This window comes from Thunnus maccoyii, chromosome 12 (genome assembly GCF_910596095.1).
Source record: "Thunnus maccoyii chromosome 12, fThuMac1.1, whole genome shotgun sequence".
In the NCBI taxonomy this organism is placed as follows: Eukaryota; Metazoa; Chordata; class Actinopteri; order Scombriformes; family Scombridae; genus Thunnus; species Thunnus maccoyii.
Window position 1 is genome coordinate 6,479,148 of NC_056544.1, and position 19,809 is coordinate 6,498,956.

Genomic DNA, 19,809 nt, shown 5'->3' on the forward strand with positions numbered 1-19,809 from the left:
ATCTTAAAAATTCACTTAACTCACAAAGGTTTATGCAGCCATGACATCGTAGATCTAAGTCTGGCTTATGAACTTTTAATCCCCGTGTGTCATTAAATCTGTATCTTATCTGTGTTGATATTATGCGCATGAACACAATTTATAGCTGCCATTAAATTCCAGATATCTCTCTGCTTAATTAATTACACATGACTCTGATTCTAATTTAGTGTTCAAAGATGACACGTAATTTCTCTTGTTCCCCGTTCTTGAACATTCTAACGAATGAATCTGTCACTATCTGAGCTACGCATTTGTTTATTAGTTGCTATGCACATATTGCAGATACATAGCAACTCTTCTATCACTTGTGGAGCTGTTTTGAATGACTAGATCACCAGTGCAGTGAGTCTTCAACTCCCCGTATGCACAAAACTTGCTGGCCCGCATACAGTCGAGATAGAACAACCTCTAAAAGCTGGTTTAGTATAGGTCAGAACTTCAAAGTAGAACTCCAGTGCTTCTTGGAAAGATTTACACCTGTATTTTACACTCTGACCATTAACGATACATTCTAAAAGTGGGTGGGAGCTGGTCTTTGAAGCGGTTCGAAACAGCTTTAAACACTTTCGCCTTCAGATGTGATCAGATGACAAATCTCTTGACCTTACTGATACATAAACACCTGTCCTGTGACTCCATTTTATCCAGAATAGTGAACTACAATGCTAACTCCACTGCAGATGGATTTTAGGTGACCAGATCCACAACGTGACGCGGATTTACATCACATCTGGCTGGCGTTCATCCATTTACACCTGTGTTTTGTCTCTATCCGATTACGATCCAATCACCTGTCATGCAAGTTAATCCCAGGTGTGAGGCCGATCCTTTCTTCTTAACTATATAGTAAAAAAAAAAAAAAAAAAAAGACATTAGAGCAACTTGAAAAACCATACAGCCTTAACTTCCCTGCATGCAATTCTGTCAGCCTCGCCGTATGCCACTCCAAGCAACAGTGGCCTACTCTATGCTAAGCCTTCCCAAATCCCCCCACCGCACCAGCAGGCACGTCGGCTGTTAACTAAACCCGCTAACCTGTCAGCCGCTAAACCTGCGCATAAAGGCCCCATCATGCCTTAAGAGGGACTATGCATGTCATATTATTGTAAAAGCTATTAGCATTTACTGTATTCACATTGTAAGGTTTTAGCACGAGGATGAAGGGATTCAAGGCAGTAGAGGGTTTTATTGTGCGTACTGTACGAGAGAGAATGGAATTATGGGATGTGTGATTGGAATTAATGGGGAATGTTGACAAATGAAACAATCCGCCTGGCGGAGGCGACGCAGGCAAGCACTTGTTTGTTTGTGGAGGGGATTTGATGTTTTTGCAAGACGTGTCGATGTGAAGGTTTGTGTGTGTGTGTGTGCGTGTGCGTCGCGGTACGCAGCACGTTCCATCATTCATCATCTTTGTTTTCCTCTGCCTCTTACGTATTTCTTTCTCTCTTACATCTCTCCCTCATTTTTAAGTTTTTTCCGTCCCTCCCTCCCTCTGAGTATGTGTGTGTATGTGTGTGACAGCTGTAGTCTGTTTGTTTACATTCTCTCCACTCTCCACATTTACAAGGCTGAGAGATTTACACTGAACCTGACCCTGAATGCCTAACCCAGCTTCCTCATCTTCCTCTCTTTTTTTTTGTTTTCTGTGTAAATGTTGTTCACAGACATTTACAACGTTAGAGGGGAAAAACGAAGGAACGGCTCTGAAAACGGGTAAAAACGAGCGATTCGGACTGAAAAAGGCGAGGATGAGAAAGACAACTGAAACAGTCGTACGTTTGTCAGAAACAGAAATGCCTGGCAGGGAAAGAAAGAAAACACAAAGTCTTTTAGCACAGAGTGAGAGAAGCCAGGGGAAGGGAAGTATGAGGAAGGGAGGGAGGGAGGGAGGGGGGGGAGGGAGGAGATAAAAGAGAAGATAAAAGCAATAAGGGGAAAAAATGGTTGTGGGAAGGAAGGAGAGAGGGAAGGAGGGAGGATGGTGAGGCAGAGAAGAGATGTTGAGCTGAAACGCAGATCCCATCTGCCTGACCGAAATAAAAGCAGAGGAATTCTTAAGACAGCACGCCATAGACAGGTAGATATTGCTGAATTTGTGTAGTATTTACTCTTATTGACCTTACTTTTAGCCAAATAACATAAATGCATTGACAGAGTGTGATTCTGTTGACCATAACTGAAGACATCTTGTAAAAAGAAATCCATCAAAAACCAAAGAACTGAAACTCTCGCCAAGAAAATGCTTCCTATTGTAGGGAAAACAGCTTAAAACTTGCTTAAATCTTGTGTTCCCATCAACATGTAACAGTTCTAAGGTTTAACAGAGTGCATCACGCAGCTGTTAACACAGCGAGAGGCCTCCTCTTCGCCTTTCTTCTGTTCTTTTTTTAGAGTTGCCTCCTTTCTTTGTTTATCTTTTTTTTTTTTTTTTTTACTGGTCCACAGAGCAAATGTCATGAGTTGTTTCTTTCTGTGGCCAAGTAGCACAAAGTCTGGATGGCTAAAAACAGTCTACAGCAGAAAAAATAAACCGAGAACTGAAAAATAGAGTTCTCACAAAGACGAGAGGGATGATAGAGACTCTGATGTTGATGGATGAGAAAGAGATTTTGTCTACGTCTTCACCTTCTAAAGGCATGACTGTGGGATTTCAGCGAGATGCTTCCCACACAGACCGCCTGTCAATCAGAAATCTTTCACTGTTAATTTCTCTCTAATAAACATACTTTTTTTATTTCTGTCTCTCCTTGCTGTGGCATGTGAGGAGTTAAAAAATCAGTCAAGGAGACAGAAAGGCTCATCCTTCTCCTTGTCCTCACAAAAAAAAAAAAATCTGCCCTCCTCCACCTCTCCTTCCCCCCCCGCTCTCCCCCCTCCCCCCTCCCCTCCATCTCTGCCTGTCACGGTCTAGTGGCAGGGTTAAGTTAAGTAAGAGTGTTCTAATAATTAGGACTGGGACTCGCCTGCCTGCCCGCCCGTGTGTGTGTGAGAGAGAGAGAGAGAGTGTGTGTCTTCCTGTCAGTGCTTAGCCAGATGTTAAAAGGCTTGTCCCTCTCATGTTGCCTCACTGTCAGTCTCCACTATGTGCCACACACACACGCTCACACACACACACTCATCGGGGACTGTCCTACTTGTGGTGGCTTTGTTTACCCCCAAGTGAGTGCCCTTCTACCCTTCTGGCAGCCCCCCCCCCTCCCCTCCCACAGGGTGAGGAGTGTGTGCATGTTTTCCTGTCAATACCAGCCTTCATATATATCTGATCCACCCATATAGTGCACATAATGATAGCTGTTGGTGTTATTGTTACTGTGCAAGTACAGGCTGGGATTGTAGTTTTATATGTTATTATTAGAAGCCTTTAAATGTTTTTTTTGTGAAATAGTCATTGGAAAATGGAAATATTTTCCTCCCATCTCTCTTTCAAGCCATTCCTTCCCACTCCCTTTCTCTCTCTCTCTCTCTCTCTCTCTCTCTCTCTCTCTCTCTGGGTGGCAACTGGAAGCAAGCATCAATTGTGTGTGTGTGTATGTGAGTGTATGTGGTTGCGAGTGTGTGTGTGTGTGTATGTGTGTGTGTGCGCAGCTTGGTGTGAGTCTTGCGGTCATTGTTGCGACGCTGCGCAGATCAAGGATTAGTCGCTTCCTGTCGAGCCTTTTGTCGGCCCAGCCACTCCATTTGGACACAGATCACTGTGTGTGTGTGTGTGTGTGTGTGTGTATGTATGTGTGTGTGTGTGTGTGTGTGTGTGTGTGTGGAGGAGTAGGTTACACAAATGAGCCACTGGAGCTGGTGCAAGTCAAATGAAGGAGAGAGGATGAAATGAGAGGATTCCCTATGTGGCGCCCGGCAAAAAATATTCTCCAGCCTGAAAAGCCATTTCATCTTATTTTCATTCTTAAAGCAGATTTTATTTTCTCAAAATGAGCAAACACAGCTGCTTATACTGTGACATAATACTTCACATGTTCCCGCTGCTGTTTTTCTAGAAACACTGGAAGCATCTTTTCAGGTAGAACGCTCCGAGGACAGGATGTATTTGCATTCCAGAGAATTCTCGAAACAGGTTTGATATGAAAATGACGCTATTGCCTGGGACACACACACACACACACACACACACACACACACACACACACAAACACACACACACACACACAGAGTCTTCCAGTCACTCTCTCTCGCTCACACACACGCACACACAAACACAGATCCAGATCCGTACTGTCCCGGTTTTTTCGAAATTCCACTTTGCTCCCTTGGTGATGTCAGCTTAGGCCAATAAAAACCGTGCGTTAAAACTCCACTGAGCCTCATACAACCCCAGCACACCTGGCACCACAACACACATTTAGCCTTTAATGTGCACACACACACACACACACACACACACACACACCGACTAGCTCGCACAAAGTCATAGCATACCACAGCCCTGCACTTACCTCTGCACTTGACTTTGTGTTTAACATTTCTCAGGAAAGAGGCAGAATTACTTTACAGCACAGAAAGTTATCGATTTATCGGGCAAAACAGGTAGCTACACTGTGCCATCTGCTGTTTCCACAGTGTCTGGCAGCGGTGTGAAGAGGAAGACTTCCTTCACTAAAGCCCAGGAAAAAAGTGGTAGTAATCCCTTAAGCCATGGTCTGACTTTACCAAAGAATCCCAATTAATTAGAAAATGATATACAGTATCGATGTGTATTCTACAGTATACAATGCTTCACGTTTCACCGTCGACTTTCCGGCCTGCGAGTGCTTCCTGTCTGTCAGAAGCAGAGATGTACTTATTTCTCAAGAGAGCTCCGCCATTCAGACACCTACTAATGCAGATGTGTTAAAAGACTCTTTTCCCTCTACTCACCTCTCCTCCTCCATCCTTCTTTCCTCTCTCCTTCTCCTCCACCCCCCCTCCCTCCCTTCCTCCATTCTGTCCTCATCTCCTTCTCTCTCCTCCTCACCCCCCCCCCCCCTCCCCTCCTCTCCTCTCCTCTTCTCTCCTCTCCTCAGTAATCTAATCTGCAGCCAGTTTGTGGATGCAGTCTAGTGTGACAGACCCCCCCCCCTCCACCCCCTAACCCACCCACCCACCCACTTCTCTCACTTTCACACACACATACACACACAAACAGTTTCCAAAAAGGCTTGGCAGAGAGCCCCCCCCCTTCCCTCCACCTCCCCCCCCTCCCTGTCTTGGTCACACCCTCTTTAATATTGAATTATTCATCAAATCTGATTGGTTCCTGCTGATGGCAGCCATGATGCGAACCAACAGTTTGTGTGTGTGTGTGTGTGCGTGCGCACGCAAGGAGGGGGTTGCGGGTTCGAGATCGTTAGCTGTTCTTAACGCACTGTCGCTTCACAAAGCTGGACCGGCCCGCCACTTAGCATAAGCGCACACGCACGTGCACACACACACACGCACCTTATTTATAAGCGACAAGACCGGCTAAACCACTTGCACCTGTAGCTTTTTTTTTTTTTTTTTTTTGGAAGTGAAACAGATCTTTAAATCAGGAAGAAGGATTTTGCCACTTTTCTTGAAAGTTGAAAGTTGATCACATCTTCGAGTCAGATTTCTTCCTCCTCGCTTTTAAAAGTTGCAGCCATCCCAGAGGGGCAAAGCTTAGCATCTGCTGCAAAAAAAAGGCCTCTAAAGTCCCTTTGAAAGGTGAAACAAATCAATAATGTGTGCTTTATATGCATGCCAGGGTGTGTGTGAATGTGTGTGCATGCTCATATGATTAGCATGCACCAGAATCTATACTATTCAATATTGGGAGTGGACTCCGGTTGCTGCAAAGACTTAAAGGTCTCATAGAAGGTCTGTTTATGCACAGGCCGTTTCCTGTTTTATCAGCTTTGTTTCCTTATAACACACCCGTTTTTCACCCACTTTTCATTGCAAATTCTAGTAAAATCTACATCTAAAAAAGCTTGGAAGACGCTTTAACTCCAAACATAATGGTGCATATCTCTTCTATGGCATGATCAGGTTTATCCACCAAATTCCCTGCACCTCACTCGTGTGTTTCTACGCGTGTGAAATTGCATTCATGCGGCAGGCTTTGTTAAAGGCATAAACAGTCGATGATCACGGATTTGCCCGCACTTGTGGAAAAGATGCGGATAAAGAAAAGGATGAGTGTGTCGTTGTTTGCGCACGTGCGTGTGTTCGGTATCTCAAATGTCTTGCGAGACACTTCACGCTGACCCTGTGGTGCCTCTGCATATCTAAAAGGCATTACAGGGACACAGAGTCAGTCTGTTTTTTTTTTTTTGTTTTTTTTTTCCCTTTGTGGTTGAGATTCTAAGCAGAGCTGAAGCACATAAACTCTACTCATCAAATCACAGGTTCAAGTTCAGCTTTTTTCGTTTCAGCTCCTTCCGTCCCCTCAACATCATCTCAGTGAATTTTTCAAAAATGAAGAAAGAATTATTTTGAGCCACACTCTCTTAAAAAGCAAGAGTTCATCCCCTCATCCTCCTTATTCAACCCCCCCCCTGCTCTCCCTCTTTTCCTCCATCCTTCCATCCCCCCCCTTACCTCTCTCTCTCTCTCCTTCTCCCCCCTCCCCCCCCCCCCGTCACCGGGTGTGTGTGGAAACCCAGCCCACTGTTCAGCAGATGAATAATTTAGCGGTGTGTGTATCATCTGTTTACCGTGCTAATCCATCTGTCAGCAGGCACCTATCGATTCGGGCCTGCTTGGTAATTGTGCATCCGCGCCACACACGCACACATACAAACACACACCCACACGCATTAACTAGACGTTCACACACACACACACACACACACACGCGTGCTGGTGCACCTATATGATGTGCGGGTTAGCTCATATTTAGATCCTGTAGTTGTCAGCTGGCCACGCAGACACTTCATTTTCACTGAGTGAAACTGATTTTTAGGGTCAAGGTCACAAAAAAAAACCAATCTGATATCGGATGCAACAGCTTCTGACAGTTGTGGCTATTTTCGTAAACATATCGTGTTGGATTCGAAACTGTGGTTTTATTTGTTTGTTCACCTAATGTTGGCTATGTTTCATGGTTTCATGAAAAACAAGAAAAGTGAAACCAAATACCAGACAACAAGTTTATGCAGTCCATCAGATTCTACTGCCTAATTGCTTTATTAGAAATAAACATACAATGCTGGTCTCCATTTGGCTTGTTTGAATATATATATTTATAGAAATTAAAAAGGCAAAAAGGGAACCCAAAGGCAGCTTTTTATATTTAGTGGTTAAAGGTTCAGTTCGCTTTACTTTGAAATTACTCAAACCTGAAAGTAAATTGTGACCGCAGATCACACAACGTTAACACCTGACATTCCTTTCCAGTCAAATCAAGTCAGACATAGAGAGATGTGTTTTTTTTTTTTAAACTCCATGGACAGCCCACCATCTGGACCGACTTCAGCTGTTGTTCCGTAGCATCTGCATCGATTCTCAACAAGATCTAAAATCTGACAGTGAAAATGAGAAGTGGTCAAAAGTAGCACATCTCCATCCCTCCTTCGCTGTTTCAGTTCTGAATTCCTGCTTTCAGACCTTTTATTGGCTCTCTTGCTGATTTCGTTTTGTCTCTAGTCATCCCTCCTTCCATCTCACCCTCTTTCTTTTTCAATGCCTTCTACCTTTTTTTCTGTTGACACTGTGCTAAAGCCCTCAGATAGACTAGCGAGAGGTTACCAAAGACTTTGTGATTAGGTGATATAAATCCAGAAGGGACAATTTTTAGGCTCCTAAACATTACCTTAAACTTAAGGTGCTCCACTACGTATAACGAGAGAGAGAGAGAGAGAGAGAGAGAGAGAGAGAGATCTCAGTACTGTAGAGCGAGTGCAGGACTCTAATGAATCCATGGGTGACCATTGATGGTTGTAATTATAAAATGACTGGTTTTAAAAGCTCATTGATTGATGTCATTAGCTCCATGAGTGATTACTAATTGCTGCTCTAGTATTTTAACCACACAGGACGCATGCACACATGTATACACACACACACACACACACACACACACACACATTAAAACATTCATCAAACACAGACACATGCATTCTCCTGCCTGTGTCTGGTTTTATTATCAGTGAAATGATGGGGAGAGACTCAGGGACAGAGGAAAATAAAATCATATAAGAAAGCAAGAAGAAGAGGAGAAGCTGAATGTGTAAAAAAAACATGGTGTCACTATACTTTCCTATCATGTGTCAGGGACAGCTATTAAACATTTAGAAGAAGTTAAGCTAAACATTTTGCAGCTAAATATGAGATTATGACTCGTTAGGATGAACTATTTTGAAGAAACCTCACCATCGATCCCTCTACGTATCACTCTGTTCTCGTTATCCACATCACATGATCCGTTTCAAACGGCCTCATGTCCTTTGATCAGTTCAGTAATCACACACATTAGGAGTCATTTCGGACCGGTCATGATTAGGAATACTCAGCACTGAAGACTATTATCTACTTAACCCTGTGGTGCTTTTGTGATGTACGCCCCCACAGCTACGTTTACACCTGTCGGACAATAAAAGCTAGTTTGTCATTGTTCATTGACTCCCATTTGTTAGATTGTCTGGGCAGATATTCAACCTTTCGCCAGCTGCAGAAGTCTGTTTACATTTTAGCTTTTTTTTTATGGATATGTAACCGAATGGACAAGCAGGGACGATATAGAGTCAGTTAGGTGAAGATAACTGCAGTAGTTTGCTATGATGAGAGGGGAGTTTGATTGTATGTTGTGTCAGTTTAGTTCTACTTGTATGTGTCTCTTTTTATTGTCATTCACTGCACTCTTTCTTTTGCAGTTTGTGTGTGTTCTACCCGGAGTTAAAACACCTGCCAAGAGTGTAGGTAGATCACGTTGTGCTGGTCAAACCCGGCTTCCGCTGCTCCTCTTTTACAAACACACGCTCATCGGGGTGCGCAGCAGGGTTCATTTCGATATGGAACGTCTAATATCACATCCCCACGGCAAAATGCTCGGAATTCTGCCCTCCTGGAGAAGCGTCACATCTTTTTGTGTGTGTGTGTGTGTGTGTGTGTGTGTGTGTGTGTCTCTCCTTCCATCTGTTTGTGTGTGTCTCCGTATGTGTGTGTGAGTGTGTCAGGAGGTGTTAGAAGCAGGCAGGGGCTTAGCAGAGCAAAAGAGAGCAAATCTGTCAGCTCTCCCTGGGCAGACAACCCTTCTGACCCTCATTCAAAGACATATTGATTCTCCTCTACACCCAACTGGGGAGGGTGTGTGTGTGTGTGTGTGTGTGTGTGTGTGTGTGCAAAGTGCACAAGTGCTTAATACAGCCTGATCTTTTCCTCCTTCCTTCCAAGTACACAGTCTTTTTCCTGCAGCGTCGTTAGATAAGATAACACATATTTGATTGTGCAATCAGTGAAACTGTTTTTCAGATATCGTCCCAATTAGAATTTCATTTGTGACCTCAGATAGAGACAAGAGTGAAAGAAAGAGATTATTTCAACAAGTAGAAGCACAGATTTTAAAACACAGCCTGGCCTAGTTTGCTGTTCTTTGGGGTTTTTTATCTGTCTTGCTCTATTTCCTGTCTGTTACATACTCAGTTTTGGTTCTGGAGGGAGAAAAAAAAAAAAAGTCGGTGGCTGAACAAACACAAACTGAGGCAGCCTCAGAGACAAGCTTTCAGCTGTTCTCTTATCTCAGCACTAACACCATATTAAACCTCGCTGTGCACTTGTTATCTCTGCCTTGTTTTCCAGGAAGGAGCCTAATGACCTATGGGACGTCGCCAATTGGGGCTCTGCAGATTGTTAGGGACCCTGTGTGTACTTATTTATAAATTGTCAGAGCAGTGTCGCGCAAAGACTGGGTCAGGACCTAAAGGCCAGTGGTGGGAAGATAAAAATCGACCTCCCGAATCATACTGAAGATGATGTTAACTAAAGCTTCTGGCTGTGTGGTGCCATACAGTGACTGCAGGGTGGATCCATCACAAGACAGTGGTAACTGGTCATGGTGTCTTTATGTGTAGACTCTATGACTTTATGCTACAGGGGAAAAGAGCAAAAACTGGAAAAGAAGTCACAGTTTTCTTAATACTTCCTATACAACCGTTGTAGTAGAATTTAAAAAAAAAAAAAAAAAAAAAGATATCATCTTTGAGGTTAGTAAACAGGATGAGCATGTAAAGCAAATTTAGAAAACTGCAGTGTGGTTGTGTTTAGCCTAGCTTAGCGTAAAGACTGAAACAGCTAGCTGGCTCGGTCCCAAGTTGACAAACAGGCCTACAAACTGACTAACTAACTTTATGCTTTATCTTGTTTGTTTAAACCGTACAGAAAAAGAAGTGCACAAAAAGGACAATATGTGTGTGTTTTTTTAAAATCATCTTGTAAAGAAATATTAGCATTCATTTGGAATCATGCTGTCGTACACTTGATAAATTTAAGTCAAATATTCACACCCCTTTTAGCTCTAGGGGGGATGTGTCTGGCTCTTTGGCTGTGTTCACCACCTAGTCGCTAACTTTGTCTGTCTGTTGTTTGGGGCAGTGCACAGTGAATTTATCAGAGTGTTTTTGGCTGAAAACAGCTGCCTGCTACAACTGCACAGATGAGACTACCGACATTGAATCAAAACAGTAAAGTTGCAGGCCCGAAAATCAAAACAATGAGCTAAAAGAAGCTAAAACGCTCCATAGAGCTGAGGGAAACTGCAGAGTCAGGTGATAATTCTTTGTGGGTTTGTCACTACAGATGAAACCTTTCACATAACACATAGTTATTTGTCACATTGTTTATACTAAAATATTGATCAGTGCACCTTTAAACCATCCAACCATTAAATTACTAACATTAGGAATAAAATGCTTTAACCTGCACGGGAAAAAAAAATACAGCACTGACTTTGCATCAATGTCAGGAATGCTGCTTGCATGTATGTGCTCACTGTTAGGTCAAGTCTTGCGACCTGGCACGGCAGCACAGCACGAGGTCTGTGGTAATGGCTGGTCGCTGGGGGCAACCGGTCATGGCAGTTTGTGTGTGTGTGTGTGTGTGTGTCAGAGGGGAGTGCAGGGTGGATTCCGGCATGGTGGGGTTGTTGTCTACCGGGGAAGGGCCGTGGTATAATGTCGACAGGCCGCATGCTGACCCTGCTCCTGTCGACACGCACACACGCACACACACACACACGGTCAGTGGTATAAGCTGAAAAGTGCTGGCTGCGATAATGAAAGGCAGGTGCACCGGGAGGCCGTCAGAGTAACAGGAAGAGAAAATGAGAGAGGACAAAAAGAACATGTGAAAGTCAAAGCAGGTGAGGAGGAGTGAAATGACTGATGGATTTCATGCGGATGATGATGTTTAATGTGTGAGTGGGTAAAGCCAGATGTTCTGTGTGTGTGTGTGTGTGTGTGTGTGTGGGTGTATATGTTCATGTGATCAGTACAGTTAATGCATCATAGCACCTGAATGCACTTGTACTTGCACCACAACGTCTTGTCGTCGCTGCATTGATAATTCCCCGTCAGTACACACATTACACACCGATACTGATGATGTACGATGTCTGGCAGCAGGCATCCATCACCTCCTCACACACACACACACACACACACACACACACACTCATCAATAAGTGGTCAGAATGGTAATTGTGGCATTTGATGAGAGGGTTGACAAATTAACCAAGGTCATTTATTAATATCCAGAATCCTGTACATGTAAAGGTGCATGACACCCATTTTTTAAAACTAATTTTAATTTTAAAAGATGTATAACTGGCAGAACTGTGTAAAATCCATCTATTTTGTAATGTATTATGGGGTTCAATGTGTGGCCACACAGCAATATACCAGAGGGCATCATGGGATGTTGATCATGGTGATTTGACGAGTTTAATAAACCAAATTTAGCAATTCATAGCTAAATGATATATTGGAAATTGATCCATTACATAACACATATAGTTATTCTATATTTTAATCACGTCATCACAAAATCATTTGTTTTAAATAAATTATTAAGATAATTTCTTCTTTACATTTCTGGACAGCAGCAAAGCTACATTTGCATCTTTCTTATTTTACCTCGTCTTTTTGCATTTGCATTTCACTAGATGCCCTGTTATGCATTAGATTATTCTTATTACATATAGAATGAAAATACCATAAACTCACACACTGAAAATGTGTCGACTCGAGAGACTAAAACCTGAAACTGCAACAATTAAGAACCACAAATTCAGATTTCTGACTGAAACTGATTCAGGGTGTAAAAACATAACAGACACACCTTGTCTTTATCTGTTTTCTTCTATCTCTGTGTTCCTTTGTCACTGTCTCCTCTGTCTCCCTCTGTCTCACACACACACACACACACACACACACACACACACACACAGTGTGGGCCACAGATGGCATGGTGGTGTCAGGGTGAGAGGGGTTTGTTAGGATCAAAGAGCTCCAGTGTGTGGCCCCTCCACCCTTCACTTGCTTTCTTCTTCTCTTTCTCTTTCTGTTTGTCATTTTATTCCTCCCCTTCCTCTGCTTTCAATCTCGCTTCCTCTCTCTTCCCCACCCCACCCCCCCTCTTCCCTCCCTTTCTCTCTCGCTCTGTCTCTCTTCATTTTTTCCCCTAATCTGTCCATCAGAAGTGTTGATAAATTATTCATGCCTCTGTCTGTCCCCGAAGCCTTGTCACCTCTCCTCTACTCGCCAGCTCCTCTGCTTCCTCTCCTCTGTCGCCTTCATCCCTTCCTCCCTCTGCGGCCTCCTCCTCCTCCTCCTCCTCCGTTTCCTCCTCTCTAGTCTTGCAGAAAGCTCGACCACACACGACCTTCTATGAAACAGCAAAGTGGTACGAGTTAATAAAAAGATTTCAAATTATTCCAGCAACTTTGAGCAAGCCTTCAGTGTCTGGGATTTGTATAAAATCAATTTTACACAACAGAGAGAGGACAGAATTTAGCGTTAATGATATTCCTCAACATTCCCCCAAAATATGTTTCATGTTGCGGGCTTGATGGACAAGAAAATTCTTGTTTACACATTCAATTTCATCCCTTTATTGGAGGTTAAAATGACTGGAAAGATTGAATGAGGCTGCTGTCACAACAGTCAGTTACCTTTATTATGACATTTTATGGCACTTTCCTTTATTTTTGCAAGAATCAATGTATAGGTACCATAACGTGTGTATTTGTAATTCATCTATAAGACTTACAGAGCAAAAGAAAGAGGTATAAACGGGTAGATGAGAGAGGGAAAAGAATTGAAAAGCACCAAAGACCTCCATCTTTTTTTTTTTTCCTTTACATCCCCCTCCATCCCATATCCCCTCAGATGGAGTGCTGAACACAAAAGAGTAAAAGAAAGAAGTAGAGTGAGGAAAAGACAGAGAAATATGCAATAGAAGGAGTAATCTTGTGGCTAATCCAGCATTCTCTCCCCAAACAATTAAACACTGGTTCATGTCTGCTTATACTGTAGACCACTTCCTTCCAAACACACACACACACACACACACACACACACTCTCAAACACAGTTTTCAGAGAGATAAAGTTTGCTGTGGAAAGCTATTAATCATAGGAAATCCAGATGAATACAAAGTTAGGGAGTCTAGTGATTAGTGATAAATTGCCTTGTATTTCCCCATTGGTGGTGTGTGTTTGTGTGTGTGTGTGTGTGTGTGTGTGTGTAGAGTGAGGATTGCATCTTAGGTATCAGTATGTGAGTGTTGGCTGATACAAGGGTGTAAAGCACTTGGGCTGAACCCTCGGGATATTAGAATGCGGCTGTGTGTGTGTGTGTGTGTGTGTGTGTGTGTGTGTGTGTGTGTGTGTGTGCAGGCATGTGTGTGCTTGTGTCACATATGGTCTCTCTCTCAAAAGATGGGCCTGTCTCAACCACTCTCATCCCCTGTAACCACGACGATTAATACATTTTAAAAAATGTCCCCTCCACTTTCCCCCGGTGCCGGTCACACACACACACACACACACACACACACACATCCACACACACACACACACACACACTGCTCACTATTCAGTGGAGGTTACTGCTACATCAGCAGCACACACAGCACTGCCTTTAGAGGCTGATCAATCTGTACTGCTGCTTGCGCTGATGAATTACAGAAGTCAAGACAGAAAGAGAGAGGGAGAAATGGAAGGAGAGAGGGAAGATGAGGAGGAGGATGGAGAGGAAGAGGAGGAAGTGAAGTGGGAGGATGAGGGGGGGATATTGGACGAGAGAAGACAAGGGGAGAGAGGACAAGTGGGGGAGATTAAGATGAAAATAAGGACAAGGAAAAACATGAGAAAGAGTTCTTCTGGAATAGGTGAAGATTTTGATGATGGTGAAGGATAAGACAAGTCTGGGTAGCGGGAGGAGGAAGGCACAGAGGAGGTGAAAGAAGGAGGAAAAAAAAAGTCATGGATGACACTGAAAAAGAAGAAGAAAATATTTGGAGAAGAAGATGGTTTAAAATACGGTGGATATAAACAGCAAAACAAGCCAAACATCCAGAGCAGAAGCCCCATCACATGGATCTCTCATTTAGCTCCACTCAGTCCAGGTTCAAGGACAGACAGACAGATGATATACAGAAGTCGAGCGCTTGAAATTCATCTCTAAAAGCAGGGATGCATGGATAATATTGACTTTAGCTGTTCTATTTTGACAGACAGGAGGACTTTATGGCCAGGGACACGGCGGAGACGTGTTAGGCTTGAATAGACGTCTTTGTTTGGCAGGGGGGGAAATTGTTTTATGGAATGGAGACTTTCTGACATTGTGTTGTTTTAAAGAGCTGTCATAAGGGTTCAAGACTGATAATGCATGCAGTGTTTGAGGCAGTCTTGCCAAGAATAGGTCCAGTGAGCAGTATTTCATCACCATACTGTACTGAATATTGTCCTCATGCTCATTTGGTCATCACTTCTTTCTTTATTTTTACACAGAGCTACATTTAAATGATAGCTATTTTTACTTGGCATGGTTTGTGTGGTATATTATAGCTTGATAGGAACAGAGAACATTCAGAGTTAATTGCTGTATTGTATGCTGGATATTATGCATGAGTACATAGCAGAGGAGATCAAAAAATCTAACCTTCTAACCATGCGGGCCAATGAAACTACTGATGTGAGGTATGATTATCGTTGTTATTATCAATGCTGCTTCCTTATTAGATAACATCACCCCCTGAAGGCAGGAAAAACATACACAGATCATTGTGGTACTGTGGTGATAACTGTAAAGTGAAAGCAGTTGCTAAGTGGCAACCAAAAGATACTTTTTTAAACTTTTAGTCACACCTAGTGGAAAAGTCCTGCCATGCAGTTGCCAATGAAACTTGTTGATACAATAATTATTATGTAAAAAAAAAATGTGGTTGTCAATCTGAGAATGAATTTTAAGCTCCTAAAAGGCCACACCAGCATCTAAAATGTCAAAAAATAGAGTATTTGCTTGCGGCAGTGAAGCAACTCCTACATTTTTCACAACTTTGATGAACCTCGACATTAATTTGCACCATTTTGACCAATAGCGAGCCATCTTTACAACACTGACCTTTGAGGGAACGGAGAGCCGAAGAGTCCAAAATGGAGGAAGCTATTGCAGCTCATTAGCTGTGCTTTATTGTACTCTTGTATTTAACCTCCTCTGTCGTTGTATAAAGTGCTCCACGACAGAATCTTAGATTTTAGACAGTTGAGTTTCTAGATTTGGTTTTTAGACATGAGACAAGCGTTGATTCTACAAAACGTATTGTTCCATTAGCGACCGAGCTAACTGAGCTTACAAGAGCTTTTTTTTTTTCTCCCCTTTTCAATAAAGTCTATTGAATGAAATTATGTGCAATCCTGAGAATGAAATGCCAGATGGGAGTAAACAGCACAAAATGGAGAAAACAGATCTCAGAAAGATATTGTGACTCACATGTTCCTGTTTGGCTAGCATGTTATTCCTAAAATCACTAGTACTTCACCAACTAGCCCTGCAAGTAGTCTCTACATCACCGAGCTCCTAGAACCAAGAACCAAGGGCCAAGATGACACTTTGCTAATGAAGCTTTGCTTTAAATATGGTTCTGGTCTTTCAATTAAAAATATATGAAGAATTATTAAGAAAATATGGTTCTGATCCAGCAAAAAAACCATGAAATGTATTCCACCATTGTGGTTTAGCTTGACTTTCATCGCTTTAGGCTATCATACTAAGAGATTCACACAGCGTTGTTTGACCTCCAGCCTTTTCACAATGTTCTTTTCCATCTCTTTTAATTTTCTCACCTTTTTCCCAAAAATGAAAACATGATTAAACTTTAGAGTAGGTGGGTTTACCCTCCACTATATCTCAGACAATGCGTGAATATTTCTTTTCACTCCTTCCCTCTCCCTTCATCTTTGCCCATGATAAATCCATAGCTATCTATGACAGCTTTGTTGCTGCTGGGAGGCCCCTCCTGCCCTGTTTGGCTGTGATTCCAGCCGACAGCTTTAGGAGCTGTCTTTATTTAAGAGCTGCTGTAATTACACAGGCTTTAGCATATGTAGACGGCCAGATATGATTCAAACCACCACGACCGTGAGAGGGGAGAGGGGAGCTCAACGGGTGAATGAGAAGAGAGATAAAAACACAATGGCGGGAAGAGAGAGAGAGCAGGAGGAGATGGAGGGAACGAGGGGAGGAAAGAGACAGAGAGGGAGAGATATGGAGAGCAGGGCAGACTGATAGAGCAATTGAGAGACGAGGAGAGGGCAGTCGGGAGCGGGGGAGAGGAAGAGATATGGTTTGGCAAATAAAAGAGGAGCGCGGCGCTGCTGCAAACTGTTCGCCTTATGATGCCTCATTAGGGCTTAGGGCTGCAGATAGTGCCTGTTAGAGAGATCTATGGCCTCAGCGCTGAGAGAGAGAGAGAGAGAGACAGAAGGGGAGAAAGAGAGAGAAGAGCAGGGCAGAGGGACAGAGATGCAGTAAAGCACAGTAAAAAAAAAAAAAAAAAAAAAGTAAAATGAATGCAGAACAAATAGAGATTAAAGCAGATTAAATGTGCAACATGCAAAAGTTTACCAACAAAACATTGGATTGTGAAATGACGTGACATTGGTATGATTACTGCAAACAAATGTTCTGATCTGAAGTTCTGGAGAATGGTAGCCTCTATCTCATGATCTATGTTGGGTTGAAACGAGGCAAATAAAACTTATAGAAGCCCTGATTCCAGAGTGCAGGTACGTCTCTGTGAAGTTGAATTTGTGGTATCCAGTACTTATTCCACTGAAGTTATGTGGATGATTGTTTGAGTGTCTCTACCACTTGCACAGAGGATCACATTATGGTTGATAATGCCAAAACAAATCTGATAAGGCTTTTATTCCTATATAATGCTGAAAGACAGTTAACACTGAGTTGCTTGTCTAAAAACATGACAAGAGAAGGACCTGTGTTGGGTTGAAATGTTGCTAAACTTAAGCTGGTTTGGTTTCCAGTGCCTATCCTGCTGGGTTTATTGGATGTGAACGCGACAATTCCAGTCAACAGTCTCTCTCTCAAGCCCATGGTATTATCTGTGGTAATCTCTAAAATTAATAAGCCCCTACTTCCAGCTGTTGACACCACAGTATATCACCAACGTTGACCCTCAAAGGGTACAAACTCTTCTTTTTTGTGCAGTAAAACAATACTGTTGATTCTGATTCTTCTCAAGAGAGTAAAATAAAGTGAACGATGTTGGTTTCTTTATATCTCTTCTATGAATATGAAGCAAAGAAGATTAATAGTGTGCACACCTAACCAGTTGGGCACAGTTGCAGGACAAAAAACAGCAAACAAAGGAAAATTAGAGGTTGCCCGCACATTAAAATTCGCAAGCTCACCTCACAAAACTTAATTGAGGCCACATTTTGACCTATAAAGCCTTTGTCAGGCAAAGTTAAACAGTAGAATTACACCGTTGCATGCTTGCACATATTTGTTTCCCCAATGCAGTACATTGCAGGACGTACATTACAAACGTTGAGGCAGGTAAAAAAAAAAACTGTTGCTTGACGACACTGTACTTTTTGGCAGAGTCCTCTATGATGGGATCCCTGCTGTGCCAACACAATGGTCTAATTGAAAAGAATGAGGAGGCTGCATTTTTTGCGACACAGCGCTAATACCGCTCTGAACGAGGCCTAATTTGACATAGCAACAGACAAGCAGAAAGAAAAAGAGCAATAGTGCTAAATGAAGAACAAAAGAGTGTGAGAGAGAGAGAGAGAGCAGGGAGCAGAACAGATAAGGAATCGGACACCGTCCAGGCGACACAGACAAGAAAAGAAAAAGACCGACGACCGCTAAAATAAATGTCTCCTTTTCTTCAGCATGTGTAAGAAAGATAGCAGATAGTATATCACCAGGCTCCACAAGCACTAATTAGGAGCCGGATTTTTAACAAGCACAGAGGAACAGCGAGGCAGAGAAAGAAGGAGGGAGGGAGAGGAAGAGACAGGAGGAAGGTTGAAGGCAGACCGTTAATCCACCGTCCATTGTCAGTCGCTACAGGAGGAATCGTGTTGGATGTTTCACCATGGGAGACGGCCGTAAATCTACAACGCAACCTTTTATACACCACGCTCACAATACGCACAGATGCAGCCGTACATGATACCGGCTGACACAAGTGTAGCCACCCAGTGACAGATTGCTTTCATCAGAGAGACCACACAAATCAACTGCCTACCACACACACACACACACACACACACACACACACACACAGAGTGAGGGAAGCACAATCAGTAGGCATTTTGCTGCAGTTATCCACAGTAGTAAATCTGGACCTGTTGTTTCTATCATGAAAGGCCAGCGCTTATCTGCTAGCTACAGGTGTGTGTGCATGTATGTGTGTGTGTGTGTGTGTGTATGGTCTGATGGTTATCTTTATCTTGTAGCCACAGAGGGGTCCTTTGTGGTCTGTTGCTGATTAACTGTCTGTACACATGCCCGATCGTAAATCTACCTATGTTAACCAATATTAGCACTAATGAGGCATAAGAAAAGCAGGAGTGTACGTGTGTGTGTGTGTGTGTGTGTGTGTGTGTGTGTGTGTTCATATTTGTTTGTGTGTGCTAATAAGTCCAGTGTAATTTCCATCGGGGTCTAGTCTACGTTTTCTAGGGAATTTATTAGGTTGATTCACAAGATCTGGATACCTGCTGCCTCAGAGGGCCACAGACACACACACATATACACACACACACAACACAGATGTTCTTGCATACTGACAACACACACATGAACATATGCATTACGCACAGCCATAGTCCTCACCCCTACTAGGATTTTGCCCTTCCCTAATAATACCATACACCCAAGACACAAGAACGTATGTGGAGTTCCTACTGTCCAGTACACCTGCAGACATACACAAATCATGCACACACCTCCCACTGCCTCTCCCAGGCCTTAAACATGCATGTTCTTCTTTCTGACCACCGTCATTTCCCTAACTGCCGCTTACGTCGCCCCAGCAGATCCCCTTTTAGATGCCGATCATAGTGATGATGGGCTGTTAGGCGTGCAGGACGCCCTGCAGGATGCTCTACAAGCTATAGTCCGAGGGGACAATTGCTCTCAGACTACATTAGACCACCATGCTCTGTTCCAAAAGGAGATAAAAAAAAGACAGGGGTGTAAAGCAATATGCTGGAACTTTTGGGTCATTTTTTTGTCAGGTTTAAGTCTGTTATGGAAAAATTCCCAAATATGTGTCCAATAAA

The 19,809-nt window shown here is 42.9% G+C and overlaps 1 protein-coding gene across 4 annotated transcripts in view; it reads left to right on the forward strand.

Annotated features, from left to right (window-relative positions):
* rnf220a (ring finger protein 220a) overlaps positions 1–19,809 on the forward strand; it is a 259,438-nt gene that overhangs the window by 101,157 nt on the left and 138,472 nt on the right. The window contains exon 1 of one of the 4 annotated variants that reach the window (XM_042428899.1): positions 9,799–10,035. The exons of the other annotated variants lie outside the window; for them this stretch is intronic. Coding sequence (XP_042284833.1) covers positions 9,963–10,035 — 73 coding nt within the window. The 5' untranslated portion in view covers positions 9,799–9,962. Of the gene's footprint in view, positions 1–9,798; positions 10,036–19,809 lie in introns of those variants that run through there. 4 annotated transcript variants of the gene reach the window in all.